Source organism: Trichoderma evansii (genome assembly GCF_050947405.1).
Source record: "Trichoderma evansii strain SZMC 28006 chromosome Unknown GGI43scaffold_1, whole genome shotgun sequence".
Lineage (NCBI taxonomy): Eukaryota > Fungi > Ascomycota > Sordariomycetes > Hypocreales > Hypocreaceae > Trichoderma > Trichoderma evansii.
In genome coordinates this window covers 3,118,658-3,135,892 of record NW_028145205.1, presented here as the reverse complement: position 1 = coordinate 3,135,892, position 17,235 = coordinate 3,118,658, and the positions used below count along the sequence as shown (strand labels likewise).

General features: G+C 46.8%; 4 protein-coding genes across 4 annotated transcripts; 3 read left to right on the top strand and 1 right to left on the bottom strand.

Moving 5' to 3' along the window:
• Positions 1-509: 509 nt before the first annotated feature.
• GGI43DRAFT_34457 (uncharacterized protein) lies at positions 510-4,173 on the top strand. The gene is made up of 3 exons (XM_083202184.1): positions 510-797; positions 1,054-2,601; positions 2,677-4,173. Exons 1-3 carry the CDS (start codon positions 692-694, stop codon positions 3,849-3,851), a joined length of 2,829 nt encoding a protein of 942 aa, XP_083066626.1. The 5' UTR covers positions 510-691; the 3' UTR covers positions 3,852-4,173.
• On the bottom strand, positions 4,124-5,674 carry GGI43DRAFT_34411 (Frag1/DRAM/Sfk1 family-domain-containing protein). The gene is made up of 3 exons (XM_083202182.1): positions 5,349-5,674; positions 4,803-5,250; positions 4,124-4,740 (listed from the first exon to the last, which is right to left on the bottom strand). Exons 1-3 carry the CDS (start codon positions 5,376-5,378, stop codon positions 4,397-4,399), a joined length of 822 nt encoding a protein of 273 aa, XP_083066625.1. The 5' UTR covers positions 5,379-5,674; the 3' UTR covers positions 4,124-4,396.
• Positions 5,675-7,357: 1,683 nt separating this feature from the next.
• Positions 7,358-14,157, top strand: GGI43DRAFT_391828 (ankyrin repeat domain-containing protein). Its single transcript, XM_083204490.1, has 6 exons — positions 7,358-7,907; positions 7,957-8,182; positions 8,235-8,291; positions 8,399-8,671; positions 8,724-8,973; positions 9,039-14,157. Exons 1-6 carry the CDS (start codon positions 7,459-7,461, stop codon positions 13,595-13,597), a joined length of 5,814 nt encoding a protein of 1,937 aa, XP_083066624.1. The 5' UTR covers positions 7,358-7,458; the 3' UTR covers positions 13,598-14,157.
• A 442-nt stretch (positions 14,158-14,599) lies between these two features.
• GGI43DRAFT_427318 (FAD/NAD(P)-binding domain-containing protein) lies at positions 14,600-16,653 on the top strand. Its single transcript, XM_083208790.1, has 4 exons — positions 14,600-14,697; positions 14,749-14,776; positions 14,847-15,710; positions 15,786-16,653. The coding sequence occupies exons 1-4, from the start codon at positions 14,649-14,651 to the stop codon at positions 16,576-16,578; spliced, it is 1,734 nt and encodes a 577-aa protein (XP_083066623.1). The 5' UTR covers positions 14,600-14,648; the 3' UTR covers positions 16,579-16,653.
• Positions 16,654-17,235: the final 582 nt, after the last annotated feature.

The window sequence follows — 17,235 nt, the reverse complement described above, 5'->3', positions numbered from 1 at the left end:
CTGCCGTTCCAGCTTCCATCTGGTGATTTACATAAAAGCAGCCCAAGCCATCCATTCCGCCCGCCCCCGAGTAGCACTCGCTATTCATTCATTCACTCATTCATTCATCATTCTTCGCCTCGTCCCTGTATCCGACCGCCGACCTGCCCTCCATCTCCACAATCTTTTGCCCTCGCCGTGGCTGCAGACCAGACGCTGCGATCCGCCAATCCGGCACTCCGCCCACGCAGCGCAGCAGACGAATTGAGAAAGCGAGCAATCGAGCAATTGGACCCCCGTGGGTTTCCTGATCCGACTACGCACCTGTACCAACACGACAGGTGGTGAGTGTCGAGCTCCCAGAGCTGCTGTAGCTGGTTTAGCCTCCCGGACGATCAGCAGCTCCTCGCACTGACCAGCGCTCCTCGATATTGGCCACTACGTCGTATCGCGCCCGTGAGCGCAGCGTCACTTGACCAGCAAGGCTGCAACATCCTATTTTCGGACTGGCGGCGACTCACTAACCGCCATTTCTGTTCTTCCTCCTCGTATCTGATCTAGAGTCACCCCACCCAGACGGGGCCTGGATGATGCAGACAGCTGCGGAAGCTGGGGAAGGGCCGCGCCCATCCGTGGCGAAACCGCCATCCCGACATGATGAGCGGTATTCTCATAGTTCATGTATGTTGAAATGAGTGAATGAAAAGCAAGAATGAAAAAAAAGAAGAAAAAGGAAAAAAAGAAAAAGAATCATGGCTCGGTTCCCTCCTCTTTTTCTTGTTGCCATCGATCCCTTTTGTGGCTGTTCTGCCTGAAATGTATTATTCCTTTCACTTGCATCTATTTACCTGCCTTGACTTACCTGCCTTGCCTCTCCTTGCCTCTCCTTGCGTAAGATTTTATTTTTATCACATATCCTCGTATTTGCACCGCTGGCTATTCCTGTCCCGTAGATAAGCGGATTTTATTTATGCCTGGCTTGAGCTCGACATTGCATACACTTTTATACCTTATTCATCGTTGTCTTTGTTACTGAATCTGTCCCCAATACTCCTTGCTTACTATCCATCATAGTGTCCGCTGCCAGGCTCAAGTACGCCGATCCTCGTAGCCTTCCAAGTTACCCATCCTCCGGTCTGAGCCCGGGTGGCGCAGCTGCCAGTGCAGCAGCATCTCTTGGCTGGTTTAGCCACAAGCCGATCGAGACGTGGAAGCCAGATAAAACGTCATCAGCCTCCGCCGCTGCAGTTCTCGCCAAAGACTACAAGATATCGCCAGCCTGGGAGCCTGTCATGGATGGAACTGGTACCAAAGCTGCGGTGCTGGCAGTTGGCTCTGCCAGCACTGCGTATAGACACTCGAGTGTCAAGAAGTCTCCCGAGGATTCATGGGGCAACACGGCTGCGGCGTCGGCCTTCACCACGAGTGCGAAGCGGCCAGTCTCGCCAGAGCCAGTGACACTAAGCACATCCCATGGAAGCTCTGCCGCAACACAAGCGTTTCAAGCAAACCGAATCCAAGCAGCAAAAGTGGCCAGCTCACCGCCCCCTTCACCAAGGGAGAAGCCTCTGGCGGCTGCCAAGGGAGCCATGTCGCCCTCCAGACTCGGAAGTCCTCCTTCAAGGACACGGTCGTATTCTACCCCTCCAGAACCATATTATGATGCCAAGAGGGCTTCTGTGAGTGCCTTGAATGGGGCATCTATAGCTCACCAAGCTGCCATGAACAAGCCGCCAGAAATTGAAGCCGCAGGTGCTATTCCAATTACTACCATGACCCGGAACATGTTTACGTCGCATCCGCCTGTAAAGCCCGAGGTTGATGAGCAAACAACAAACGAAAGAATTCATCAATCGGCAGTGGAGATGGCTAAAAAGATGTATCAGCAGCAGCAGCTGAACCGAATCGATTCTCAAGATGAGAACGAAGGCGACGCTGGCCACACATCTGCGAATCAGTTTGTTAACTTACAGGATGCTGCATACAGGCAAGCACAAGAACGCCTGGCCAAACTCCAAGATGAACATGAAAAGAACCGGCGATACCAAGAATACTATACTTCAGAAAAGCCCCTGCGCCGCCGTTTTACCATAATGGACAGACTACGACGTCGGTCTGCTAGCGAAAGTGATGTGGAGGACCGCGCACGCTCCGACTTGGTTCAGCAGCAAATGTCTTTATTCACTTCCAGGCTCGATCAAGTCGATGAAGAGAAGCGGGAAAGAGATCGAGAAGCTCTCTTGATCGCTGCGCGCCGCAATGTCAAAGCAAGCCTACAAGGGATGGACGAGCAACATTATTTTGAGACAGGAAAGGTCAACCCGACAATATTAGGCGACTGGCAAATCAGAGCTCAGCAAGCGGCCCAGCTTCGACATGATACGCGGGCGGAAGGTAGTGGCAGAGTGGACATTGGAGGCGGAATGTTCATGGACGCTGATGAAATCGACGCTATCGCCGCCAGGAGAGTGCGTCCCGTGCTAGATGATATCCATGAAAAGGCAGAGGCAGAACGGGAGCGGCTGGCCTCGACTAAGCTGGAAGAGGAAGCAAAGAAAGCAGAGGCAGAAAGGGAAAAAGACCGCGAGCGTGAACTAAAGGAAATTCAGAAGAGGGCCAGAGGTAAGCTGAATTTGATCTTGTCGTATTTTGTCTTATTCTACAGATCAAAGAGATATTCTAACGGCGACCAAATAGAGGAAGATAAGCAGCAGGAAAAAGCCAGAAAGCAGCAAGAGAAATTGGAAGAAAAGCAAAGGAAAGAAGAGGAGAAAGCAGCCAAGGCTGAACAGAAGAGGCTAGCCAAAGAGGAAAAGAAGAAACCAAAGTCACAGGCAGTTGTTACCGAACCTCAAACTCAAGAAAGCCATCCTGAACTCCAAGACGTCCATCCTGAACTCCAAGACGTCCATCCTGAACTCCAAGACGTCCATCCTCAACCCCAGGAGAGTCTTCATGAAAACCAGGAGACTCGCCCTGAGGACCAAGAAAGCCCTCACGAGAACCAGGAGAGCCGCCACGAAGAGCAAGAGAGCCGTCATGAGGAAAACGAAGAACAAGAACAGGAACAGGAACAAGAGGCTGAGACACAAAGCAGACAAGAAGTTGTTACGCCCGAACGTACGATTACCCCAACGCAGGAGACAGCTGCTGCCGCCGCTATTGCTACTACTGCTGCCGCAACTACTGCCGCCGCTACTACAGATGCTCCTCCGCCTCCTCTTACTACTACCGCTCCCACCGATGCTACCCCTACTATTGCTACTACAGCTGCCGCTGATAACGTCGAAATCTCACACAAGAAGTCGTCATCCGAAGCACCCACCTCGCCAACAGCTCGAGTCAAGGGCTGGATCAAGAATCGCTTCTCGCGAGGCAAGTCTATGAGCGAGCACGGCGAAAAGAAAAAGAGCTTCATTGGTGGCGCTGCGCTTAGGGATTCAGCAGCTGGCGGTAGTACGGCCAGCTTGGACAACCGCTCCTCCAGCATGCGTGATGTCACCCTCGCTGGAAGGACCGGCGAAGAGACACCCGTGAACCACACTGCTGAGATTGCGCCCGAGGCCGAGGCCGCACCTGATACTGCTCTCGAGGCCGCGCCTGACATTGTGCCTGAGACTGCCCCAGAAACTGCCCCAGACACTGTGTCTGAGACTGCCCCTGAGTCTATAACCAGAGACTCCCGTGGCGTAAGCCCAGTCAGTGCAGGTAGTGGGAGGGTAGGCAGTGGGAAGGGTAGCAGTGGGAAAGGCAGTGGGAGGAGCAATGACATTGCAAGGTTTGAGACGCCAGCGGCCATAACGGATCCGGCGCCGCGCCAAAGCAACAGCCCTGCGCGAGATTCTCGGTTCAGAGAAATATTGGACCATTAAACTGGGATAGGGGAGGAAGACTTTGTTTCATTTTCTTGCAAGTAAACGCAAGTTAATCCCATGGCGCATTAGGGGGGGGCTTCGTTTCGCTTAAAACCGTTATGATTATGACGCTGATGAATCTTTGCTGGGCTGCAAATTTCTGTCCTTTTTTTATACCTCTAATCATTCCTTTCCAATTCAGTAATACTAGTAATAATCTTTGGTTTGTGCAAAAAAAGGGCTATCACGGGTGAGAATTAATGTGTCAGGCGTTGGAAAGAGGGTTATGATTGCCCTAAAATCATACTTTACTGTCATCTATTGAGTAAAAATACATATTATCTCATTACTGCGGAACAATAGTCTTGTGCATTATAAAAATCATTCAATGCCCGTTCTTGATTCATGGTATCCCAAACAATGGATCTGTAAATCCATAACAAAAGCCGCCTAACGCCTTATAAATGCTTCTTTGAGCCGGTCTCATCTCTTCATAGTAATACATCGGTCCACCTGTTATATTCGTACAGTTTTGTTTTTTGTTGTTATTTCTTTCACTTTAATTAAAAGTTGTATCGAGTAACGCCTTCCTCGTGACCATTCTGGTACTGTTCCATCTGGGCGCTGCTGCTGCCGTCTTGGCTATGCGATGATTCCATGTCATGCTTGACGTTCTTGATGAAGCGCATGGTGTGAGCTTTTGTGCGGACGGCGGGCAGCAAGTCAATGACAAAGGAAAGGATGTAGAAGGTGAAAATGAAGGCAATGATCCATTCGAAGACGGCGGCAACGTTTTCGTTGTTGCTCCAGTTGGTAGAGACGAAGATGACGGCGAAAACGAACTCGACGATGACGAATGCGATCTTGATCCAGAATGAGATGCGGAGGATACGGTGATGGCGGTTGTCTGTTATAGAATGTTAGCAAATTATTCAACTTATTCTCTTCTTGAGAATTATTTCAACGTACAGAGACCCAACACCCAGTATTCGGCGCAGATGAAAATGGCGGAGATGATGTATCCAGCAATAAACAGCAACAGAAACACGTCGTGTAATCGGTGGTGGTGGTGAGTGTCGAAAATGGACAATAGGATCAATCCACACGTGCCGACGATGGCAAAAAAGATGCTCAAGATGGAAAGAATTTTTTCTTTCCGAGTCGTGTTGGGCACGAGTCGTCCGTTATGGCGCAGCAAACGCTCCGCGGCAAAAGACAGATCGAGGAATACAGTTGTGACAGCTGATCCGGCGATGAAGAGAGGCTTTAGCTTGGCTGCACCAATGTCGCTGATGAATGCAATGTTGTCGCCCTTGCCCATATAAGAGTAATGCTCGCTATTCGTATCGACGACCCAGTAGAGGAGGAGACCTAAGAGCATGCCCAGCCAGACTACACTGGAAATAACTGGGAGCATCTAGACGATTATAAAAATAATTAGTTAGGAATTGTGGCTTATTCGAAGGAGAATAGAAGGAGTTTTTTTGGGAGCTGAATATCTGCTATGAAACTTACCCAGTATGAGACGAAGCCTTTCACAGCCATTATGGAATGGTGAGCGGCTGAAGTGGCTGAAAGCTGAGCTAAGTTGGTTTTTTACAAATACACTTCGGATAGCGAGAATGAAGAAGAAGAGTATTAATGAAGTTATGTATACTTGAGTTGGGGTAGAGAATGGGAGAGGGGGGAAGGGTATCACAGAATATGAAGAAGAACGAAGACGAAGACGAAGAAAAAAAGAGAAGCTCGGGAGATAAGTAAGAAAATAAGAACACGACGAAAGAAAAATGGGCAATGATGTAAAAAGTATGACAGGGAAAGATCGGAGAGAGACGCAGCTAGAATTACGCGGAAAGCGGATCTCGTTGCTTTGCTAAGGTGTTGTTGCATTACATATTACACACACAAGACACCCGCAGCGCGAGTGGACTGGTGACCGTCACAGCCCATTTTACCCATTTATTTGCTTGCTTGGCAAGCCATGATTCCCACGGGGCTAGTCGTCAACAGCCCAGTCCTCATTAACTTACCCAGGTAACAAATACTGCAAATCACGTTAATCATCGCCGCTGCTCTGCGTCTTCCTTTCAAAGCACGCAACACACACGCGACCCTTGGGCCGGGCGATTTGGCATCGATGACGTCGCGCTATGACGGCACTTGCGGACGGGTTAGAGGCTTGTTTGCGTCAAAGTGGCTTCGCGCTTGCCGGCTTTTGGCAGGCGGGGTTACCGATCCGGGACTCCGGCTCCCCGAAGATTTTTTTTTCTTTTTCTTCTTCTTCTCACGGAGAATACGTTAGCCCCGAACGAGCGAGGGAAGAAAAAGAAGCTTGAGAGGGTTGGTTTGTAATTAGTCATGATGACTTGGTGGGCGGTGGCTTGGATTGCTATAGCTTAGAACTGGCGACACATGGTTGCGTGTGCGGTGTGTGTAAGCGGGAACTGAGGGTTTAACGTGGGTTTACGTGTCGCTGTGGCTTCTTGTGCGGTGCGGTGCGGTGCGGTGCGGGAGCCGAATCGAAGCATGAGCTGCGAGCATCCAAGTCTGGTAGCTGTTGATAGAAGAGCATAGGTAGGTAGTTGTATCTTTATATGTCTACTCGTGGCATCATCGCCTTATTAGTGGAGAGTTCCTGGAGAGTGGTGGATACGAACTAATCTGGACAGCAGCCCGTTTAAAGTTGAAGCGTCGAGCTCTAAATGCTGGTAAAACAACCTAGACGTACCTTAAGTGGTACAAGCATTTACACTATGGCCTTGCGCGTCTGTGGCATTGTTTTACATTGGTTCAAAGCCTTGTTTCTTTCAAGACTGTAGGCTAGAACATGTCTCATTATTCCAAAATGTTATGCTTCTTCTACCTTGGATAGGTAAGTTTAGGTAAGCCCAATTACAATCCGGTATGTACATCTCGTAAACACCATGAATATTCATTCTTCAGTTCAATGGGCATGGAAATATATTGGCTACATATTAACAAGCGTACCTTTTCTATGAACTCTCAAGTCTTCTAGTTTAAAAGTGCTATTGAGTTTAAAATTTAACAGGTACCCTGTAGAAAATACCCAAGTATGCATTTTGAGCATATCGGTTGGCTTATAATATAGGTACCTATACTTGGGCTTCACAATCTTCGTACTTGTACTAAACAAGCAATGGACATATTGTAATAGGTGGCAACTTACTCCTGCCTAGAATACCACCTAGGTAGCTAAACATGTGATATTTATAGGCTGCAGTAGTTAAAACAATGGCCACTAACATTCTCAGTCACGAAGCAGAACAACAAAAGAAACAAGAGCCAAAAAAAAAAAAAGAAAAAAAAAAAAAAAAAGAGCTTATGCATCTAGTGAATGAATTTAATCATGATGCCCTATTCCATGTTCCTGTGCAAGATATTTGTGTGCCGATCGTTCACGTACATATTCCCTGCTTTTTTTACAGGGTATAGCCAAATCCTGCACTCTAGTTGTGAGGCGCTTTATGCAGCAACGGTAAGGCTGATTAGTACTCATGCCTCTACGCATCCACAAAAGCTCCAAGCTGCTAATTTCCAGCTCCAAGCTGCTGTCGCCTCGTCTCATTATATTTCTACCTTCACAGAAGAATATGATATTAATACCATGGCCATCTCCACCCTTCTCATCTCAACAGTGATATTTACAATAATCCTGTCATGTGGATTGGCGTTTATTATTCCTCGATCGATTCCTCATAGACAAGCGCATATACCCCGCAAGAGTCCACGGAAATACCTAACCATCAGGATCTCTAACATTCCTCGTGATGTGACCAGAGATCAATTTCGTGGTATTTTAAAGAGTTTATCCAAAACTACTTCAGACTTTACTTCCAACAATATACTGGGATGGTCCTTCACACCTGCTGCCATCGCTGGCCTTTCAGAGCGCTTTTGCGTAGCTACCGTTACCTTTCATGTGGCCCCGGCACTTGGTGACCTGGAAGTGTCTTTGAAGCGTAAACTTGGCGAGGGAGCAACTCGGTTGCTTGTTGATGAAGATTTCTTCGGGCTCACACCTCTGGCCGCTCCCTCCCAAGGTCCAGCAGTAGAGTGGGTTGCTCTCAGCTGCACGGTGGATATTAAATTGACCTTTCTTTAGTATAATTGCAGTGACCGGGCTATCAGGACATGCCTTTGGCTCTTGGAGAGCTAGAGGCAGGCCAGATATGTGGCTTCGCGATTTCCTTCCACCCTCAGTTCCAAATGCGCGTATCTTGATATATGGCTATGACACCAAGTTGCCAGGAAGTCAATCCGAAGCATCTATTCTTGAATTGTCAAAGAAACTACTCGAGTCTGTTAAAACGTCTAGGTCTGGAGAGTCTGTGAGTTTGGCAACCATGAGGATTCTGGATTAATAAAACTGACCCAGTACAGAAAAACCGACCCCTTATATTTATTGGACACAGTCTTGGAGGCCTCGTGTTAAAGCAGGTATGACGAAACCCGTTCTCTTATGGAACACAGTCTTCATGTGTGGTGAAATATATGCTATTTTATAACTAGAAGGCAGTATTCGAATTGTTAATCTTGGTGCCTAGGCTCTTGTTCAAGCGTGCGATGGCAGTGACGACGATAAAGCCATTTTCATGTCATGTTATGCGCTTATGCTCTTTGGTGTCCCCAATAGAGGTCTTGAAACGTCCAGTCTTATGGCCATGGTAAAAGGGCAGCCAAATGAAGCATTGGTGAGGGATCTCTCAGAGTCGTCACGTTTTTTGAGTCTACTGCAGAGCATGTTTTACGAGCGGTTCACAATCGATAGCTCTCGAATCATATGTGTTTATGAAACGCAAATGACCCCGACAGTTGAGGTAGCCATTCCAGTCTTTTCATGCTACGTAGATATCATCTAACTCTGCATAGTGGTCTGTGAAAACAGCGTCGTGGGAAAGGACCGGGCAGAAGGTCATGATGGTTCCGCATACTTCTGCTACACATGTTAGTAAGAACGAGAAAGCATACGACCATCTTCCTATAGATGCGGACCATTCCGATATTGTCAAATTCCATAATCCATCCAATCAAGATTATGCGATTATAGAAGCGAGGATCAAGCAACTAATGGATCAAGCGCTACCGATTGTCAAATCGCGGTTCATCAGCCACCAAAAAAGTAAGAGTTCATAAGAAGAAAGAGTCAGCTTGAGAGCACGCATATATACTAAAACAAAATTATAGAGTTATCAGCTTTGGAGTCTCAATATGTCAACGCCCTCAACTCTCCAAACTATGACTGGTTTAGACATGGCAAGGTTGATGACCCGGCACCTGGGACACTTCGCTGGTTCTTACGCGAGAAGCAATTTCTTTCTTGGAAAGATAGCAATGAGTCTTCTATTCTCTGGATTAGAGGATCAGCAGGCCAAGGGAAAACCGTTTTGGCCAAGTTTCTTCTGGATCATCTGGAAAGCGCCACCTCTGACCCCGGTTCCAAACCTACAGTCATCTATTTCTTCTTCTATGACCAGGATCAAAGTCTCCGAACCGTGGATGGCGCGCTAAGATCGCTCATCAAACAACTCATTTTGCATCGCCACGGACATGCTTTCCAGGCCATCTCCGAAAAATTTGACATTGAGTCACCTGTTATACCCGAATACATCTTGTGGAGAGTCCTAGATGAACTGCTACGTACGCCTATTTTTGGCACAATATACTGTGTATTTGATGCACTGGACGAGTGCCGAGATGACTCACCGACCACTAGATTACCAGACTTCTTCTCAAAACTCATTAAATCATCATCAGTAAATAAACCAACCAACATCATCATCAAGGCGCTCATGATTAGCCGCCCGACAGTGGAACTGAGCCGTGTTCTGGAACAGCGCCCGTTCATACATTTAAAAGCCAATCCTCAAGATCTGGAAGCGTTTATTCGATCTCAGATTGAGAAAATTGGTCTGAGTGATGATCTTCATGGCAATGCGATTAGACTGCTGACGAGTCGGGCCGGGCAGACTTTTATATGGATATCTATTGTTCTGAAGAAGATCAAGGCTGTAACGTCACCGTTGTCGGAGGTGGACATGGAGAAAATCATCACTCAGAGTCCTTCGGACTTGACGGCTCTTTACGAAGATATCATGACACAGATCATGCACAGCGAGAATGTAATACAGCAGAAACTTCTTGCTTGGGTTGTTTACGGCCAACAAGCTTTGACTTTGCCGGAGCTCCAAGAAGCTCTCTCCGTTCAGTCCGATTCTAGTAGTGTAGAATCTACGAAGAAGCATATGATACGACTTACGGAGTACGTTGTCACCAGTGTCGCGATCCTGGAAATTAGCTTTGGGAGAGTTTATCTGATACACCAATCCGCAAAAGACTTTCTCCTCTTGAGTGGGCATCTGGCTGATGCTGAGTTCTGTCGCATTCTACGCCCCTCTGCATATCTGGGAAGGATCTGCATGGTATATCTGTGTTTTTCAGAATTCAAGAGCGGGCCCTGTCGTGATCGTGGCGACTTAGACCAGAGGATCCGACACTACCCTTTCCTTCGCTACGCTGCGCGCAATTGGCACCGTCATATTCAGGCTGAAGACGATATCAGCGGCTTCGCCAATATCATCCGCCAGATAACAGAGCCAAGATCTCCTACACTCTTGGCCTGGGGAGAGGTTGCTGGCATACTGGATCTCGATAAAGCAGAGAATGTATGGGATATTGCGACAAGAGCTCACATCCCCTGGCTGCCCGAACTGTCCGAATTTCGTGCCAGAGGCACCATTGTTGACCAAAGCAGAGTTAAACTGGCGGCAACTAGTGGTCTTGCAGGCTCTGATGCTTTAAGTGCCTTGGTGAGGCGCGGCAATGTTCAATTTACCAAGGAAGCTGCCCATGCAATTGCTCTCTACTGTGATCAAGAAATGATGCAATCATTTTTGGAAAGCAGTAGGCGCGTCGTTGTTACTCCGTCGCTCATAAGAGCAGCTGCAGCTAATGAAAAGTTTGGCCCCTCAGTGATGCGCCTATTATTGAAGAGCCTGGATGATTTTGTAATTACAGAAGACTTTGTAATGATGCTGGAAACAAACTATTTGTGCAGAAGCGACATCATGGAATTCCTCTTGCATGAGAATGTGAAGATCTCCAATGAAGCGCTGGCCAGTTTAGTGAAAATGTTCGGTGCAAAAATCATCAAGTTCGTACAGAGTTCACAGTGGGATGATACCTTGATCACAGAAGCTGTCGTTACAGCTGCGGCTGCTTGCAAGGACGCAGAAGAAGCGTTGACTCTGTTGCTGGAGCAGCGTGAGAAGGAGATTGAGATCACAGAGCAGGTGCTCAAAGCAGCGGCCTATAGTGAAGATTGCGGTGGAGCCGTGATGGAACTACTTCTTAAGCGAGAGAACAAAGCTGAACTCACTGAAGATGTCCTCATAGCTGCCGCGAAAAATTGGGAGAGGGGCATCGAAGTAATGTCTCTTTTGCTTGACGAGCGCAAAGAGGAAATCCAGATCACTGAAGATATTGTTCGGGCCGCGGTAAAGAATTACAGGCATAGCAAATCGATGACCATGCTTCTTTTTGAGAGCAATGGCAACAAGATTGAAGTCACAGAAGACATGCTTATAGAATCGGCGACCAGTTCTCCTCATAGCAGGGCGGTAATTGCATTACTTCTGGAGAAATGTGAGAATAAGCTTAAGATCACAGAAGATTTGCTTAAAGCTGCAACAGGACACTTAGCGGGTTGGGGGCTCATGGCATGGCTTTTTGAAAAGCATGGAGATAAGATTGATCTTACAGAACCCGTTACAATGGCCGCTGCGTCGTCTTGGGACGCCGATGCAGCGATAGAGTTGCTTCTCGAGTATCGTGGAAATGAAGTTGAATTTACAGAAAACGTGATCAAAGCTGCAGCCACAAGCTATTACAAAGGCACAACCGTAATGGCTTTAGTTCTCGAGACGCGTGGAAACGAGATCGAGATTACAGAGGATATCCTTATAGCTGTGGCAGGGAATCCTCACAGTGGACTTTCAACGATGAGACTTCTTCTTGATCGACGGCCAAAAGAGGTTAAAATAACAGAGAAGGTGATGAAAGCTGCTGTAGGCAACACGCTCAGCTTAGAATTGACTTCGCTGCTTTTAAAAGAGCGTGGAGATGAGATTCGAATCACCGAAAATATAGCAAAGGCTGCGGCGGCGAGTCCTCAGGGTCGCCTGACCATGGCAATGCTCCTTGAGAAGCGTGGAAGTGAGTTCCAGATCACAGAAGATGTGGTCAAAGCCGCTGCAGGGAACTCTTCCAACGAAGTCATGGCATTACTTCTCGAGAAGTGTGGAAGCCAGATTAAGATTACAGAGGAAGTCATCAAGGCCGCTGCAGAGAGCTATTCCAAAGAGGCAATAGGATTCCTACTGGAGAAGTGCGAAAACGAGATCAAAATTACCGAGGACATCATTAAGGCTGCTGTAGGGGGTTCCAAAAACTGCACATTAATCATGACGCTGCTTTTCGAAAAGTATGGAAGCAAGATCGACATCACAGAGGATATCATTATAACTGCCGCCAGGAACAAAGAAAACACCATACCAATATTAACGCTCCTTCTCCGCAAAAGCAATGTCAAAATCACAGAGAATATCACCATAGCTATGGCGGAAAACTCCATTTGCGGGAGAGCAATGATGATTTGGCTTCTAGAGAAGTACGGAAGCGATTTGAAGATCACAGAGGATGTGGTTATAGCTGCAGCTGAGAATAGAGAAAACAGCAGAGCAGTTTTGGCCTTGCTGCTTCAAAAACGCGGAGGTGAGATCAAAATCACAGAGAAAATTGTAAAAGCCGCCGCTGGCAATAGTAGGGCGGCTTTGCTATTCTTACTGGAGAAGTTTGGAAGCGAGATTCAGATTACAGAGAGTATCGTGAAGGCTGCCGTAGAAAATCAACAGGGCGGTAGAGCAGTCCTACTGCTGCTTTTCCAGAAATATGGAGAAATGATCAAGATAACAGAAGATATTGTTTTGGCTGCGGTTGGAAGCGGAAGAAACAGCAGAGCAATTATGCAATTGCTCTTTAAAGAGCGCCGAAGGGACATTGGAATTACAGAGAAAGTGATGAAAGCCGCTGTGAGAAATAATAGAGGAATTACAGCGCTTCTCTTGGAGGAGTGTGGAAACGAGATCGAAATCACAGAGGATATATTAATAGCTGCTGCAGGGAACGGGTTCCATGGCGACGAGGTGATGGATCTACTTCTTAATAAGCGACTTGAAGACGTGTCAGTTTTGGTAGGAGATTCGGTATGTCTTGCAGCCGCGGCATCTGGGCAGCAGGAGGTCCTCAAGCTCTTATGCAAACATCATCGATTTCTTCCTCTTCGCAAGGAATGGGCTGATATTGCGGAATTCTTCAATGCAGCTAGGGATGGAGACGTGGCAGCCGCCAAAAGGCTTCTTCAGGAGGGGGTAAACCCCGATGTTGAGAATGCTGATTTTGCACACATAACACCGTTATGGACTGCTGCTTGGATGGGTCACACGGCCATCGTGGAGCTTCTCACGCAAAGGAAAGATGTCAACGTTAACGTCTTGTCGGACGCAGGCAGGTCACCGATATTCTGGCCATCTTCAATTGGCTATGAGGCTATTGTGAAGCTGCTGCTGGCTGCTGGCGCAAAAGTCGATTTTGTGGATGAGGACGGCCACACGCCGGCTTCTATAGCAAGAAAACACGGACATGGGAGAATAGCTGATATGTTGGAACTGGTGAGCTCTGAGCAGTGAATCTGGTAGCATTGGTACAATCTGAGGGGGCTGGCTGAATCTAGGACTGGCCTTATATGAATAAATAAATGATCGTATAGGTGTGTAAGGAGAACGTGTGATATCCTGGCCCAACTTCTCTTATTAAGAATTTTAACAGCCTAATTATGCTGGATTATCAGATAATTTTAACTATTTCCGGCAATGAATAAGCCCGCTACTATCGGAAATAGTTAGCGAGCTTCTTCAAGTCCTGTATGGATTCCACATCCCCAATTTACGAAAGATGCAGGGTTAGTATTCTTGCAGCCGTAATATACAAGAAATCTATCACTAAGACAAAAAGTAAGAATGGGGCGCTCTATCTTCAGATGCTTGGGCATGAATTTAGTCAGATTGCAGAGGCAACCTTGATATCAATTAGGACTCCGCATAGAGCAACTAGTTGAAGTTAATTAGTGCTGATGGCTTCTCTAACAAGCCATACGGATATTACGAATTCCTGTTTTGGGGTGGTGGCTGTCTATATGCCGACTCTGTTGCTGGATCAAAACAAATAAAATGATCGTTTCCGAACAAGATCTTCAGAATCATAGAATCTCAGGTGTATTGAAGTGATTTCCAGGATTTTGTAGTCGCAGCTTTTAAGTAGCCATTGAACAACCGGATTTCAATTTGCTTGCAGTTGTAAATATGAAATAATAAACCGCTGGACACGGCTACTGTCGAGGGTAAAGCACCCCATCTTGTGACACATATTCTATACCAGTACGAGATAGACGATTTTGCCGATGAGAATTCACGATGGTAATACTAAATCTTACCATTAGAAGCAAAAGTATTGGAAAGCTAAAGTCTCGTCATCTAACTAGTTGCTTACGTGCGTCTTACGGCATGACCATGGTCTATTAAGGGGGATACTGGGCTATATTTAAAATCTTCAACGCCTATCCTTTACTCCTCTATAATTCACTGCTCAGAAAGGTGTCAGTGTCTCCAGACGGCATTTATCATTCTCATATGGTAATACAAGCGCATTTGAATCACTTGGGTCCAAATCTCAGGTGGAGCAATGGCTCAGGAAGCCAAACAACCGAAGAAGGTTATTATAATTGGCGCAGGTTAATAATTTCACCTTAAAGAAAGTAATATCCATCGCTAACTAGCACTAGGATGGGCTGGCCTGGCTGCCGCAAAAACGTACGAGAGCTCTTTGCACCTATGGCAATATACTATAGGCATTCATTCGACTTCTACTAATACAACGTAGATATCTACAAGCTAACCCCACTATATCCTTAACCATCATTGATGCAGAAGCCACAGTAGGGGGCGTGTGGTCCAAGGCCAGATGTTATCCGGGCTTCATAGCAGATGGCCCTGTAGGTCTATTTGACTTTAGTGATCTACCAATGTCCAGTGTCATCGGGCTCAAAGATTGGGCTGAGCTGCCTGGGATAAAAGTCCATGAATACCTGCACGAATATGCCCGGAAATTTCATCTCTTGGAGCGATGCAAGTTATCCTGTCGAGTCACAAATATTCGCCGAACGGCACCAGAGGGAGGATGGACTTTGGATACACAAACCACCAGCAATGACGGCAAGCAGATATCTGAGACTTTGAAATGCGATAAATTGATTGTTGCAACGGGACTGTTTTCGAATCCTAAATATCCAGAGGTGATGGTGTCTGAGTTCCAAGGGCCAGTTATGCACACCAAGGATATTGGACAGCAGTATGACGCCCTCCTTGGCGAAAATGTCGAAAGCGTTGCTATATATGGCGGAGGTAAATCAGCAGTTGATGCCCTAAACCTTTGTATTGAAGCAGGTAAGAAAGTTCACTGGATCATCAGTGACAAAGGCAGCGGCCCCAACATGCTGTTCAATACTCGGTTGAAGTGGGGACTCCACGTTGGCCAGCTTGTTGGAAGATGGAAAGATATCTTTTCTGCTAGTATTTTCAGCGTCGATACGTTCTTCGGGCGGTTTTTCTACAGTGGGAAGAATAGGCTGGGGACGTGGTTCATTGGCAAGTTCTGGTCATTCGCCGCTAAGAAGAGACAAACGGGCGGGCTATACGCTGCCATGACGGATACAAATAGAGAGAAATTGTTACCTGAAGGCGACAGGTGAGTATTCAGGCCTGCTATGAGAAGATTTGTATCACATACAGCCAAAGCGAATCAATAGCTAATACGGTGCAGCGCTTTATTTACGGCTTCTGGAGGCGCTGCTCTCCATAGCTGTCCCAAGTTCATCCCAGAGCTAAGCAAGCCAGACGGTCTTATCACGGTTCACCGAGCTCGTATTACTTCTGCTCAAGATCAAACACTGCATCTTTCTAATGGCGAGACTGTCAGTTGTCAAGCGTTGGTGTATGGTACAGGTTGGTCAAATGAAGATATGCTCTTTGAGCCATCTCTCGGACTTTCTCTAGGCTTGCCTAAGCTTGCGGCACTAGAAGATCAAGTCGACAAAGAATATTGGCAAAATCTTCATACAAAAGCAGATGTGGATGTGCTATCGCTTCTACCGATCCTGAAAGGCTCCCCGGGACCTCAGAGCACAGCTGCTCTAACACCATACCGTCTACACCGATACATGCTACCCTCATCTTTAGCCGCACAAAATGATCGGTCTCTCATTTTTCTAGGTTATTTGATCAGCTTTCAGACGCATATCTTCAGCGAAGTTTCGGCTCTATGGGCAATCTGCTGGCTTGAGAACCTTGTTGATCTAAACATCTCAACGAGCAAAGAAGATATAGACTATGAGATTGCAAAAGTAAATGCGTGGTCTCTTCGGAAGAACCTTGGCTTAGATCCAAGTGCCGGCAGCGGGATTCAGCATTTTATCGACCTACTAATGAAGGACATGGGATTAAAAGCAAAGCGAAAGGGAGGACTTGGAATCCGCGATACGTTTGCCCCTTACCGATCTCAAGATTACCTAGGAATTGTGGATGAAATTCTACAAAAGTCAAAAGCGACAATCTAAAAGTATGGACTAAGTGTCTAGTTTCTCTAGAGAGAAGTACAGATAACCGTCAATGCACCTCAAGGGGAGTTATTCATAATAGCAAAGCTGTATACAAAGACTTTGATGCTAGAAAAGGAAGCTGCTTACTGGACCAAGCGAGGGCAACGGAAATAATAGGGTTACGTTGCAGGATGGCTCGCAGCTGATACTGCCGTGTGACGCAGATTGCAGCTAGGATTTCATAGCAGTTGACCATCGATTCTGTGTATGACACTTCCCATCCTATATATATTGACAAAACTATGTCTACGCTTGGAGCATTTCGATAATTCGCTTGAATTCCGGAGATTCTAACACCAGCTTTGCGATTATTTGATCGTAGCATTAATCCCAGCCTGGTTAGACAAGACATCATACCAAAACAAGTCGTTTTAATTATGCGGGGCCGCCGTTAGGACGCGGGGGATACGCGGAAATGAAACCAGCTTTAACCGTTAAAGATCTACTTTAAGAGCACTCCAAGTTATAGCCAAAAATTGCCGTAAATCATTGCCAACATACTCCTGGAGAATTATATTTATCCAGAGAGACCCCATTCGCGCGGCAAGCGCTGTGCTGGCTCCGTAATGTGCTGCTCGTATGACTTTTCCCTGTCCTTCCGATATCTGAGTCTTT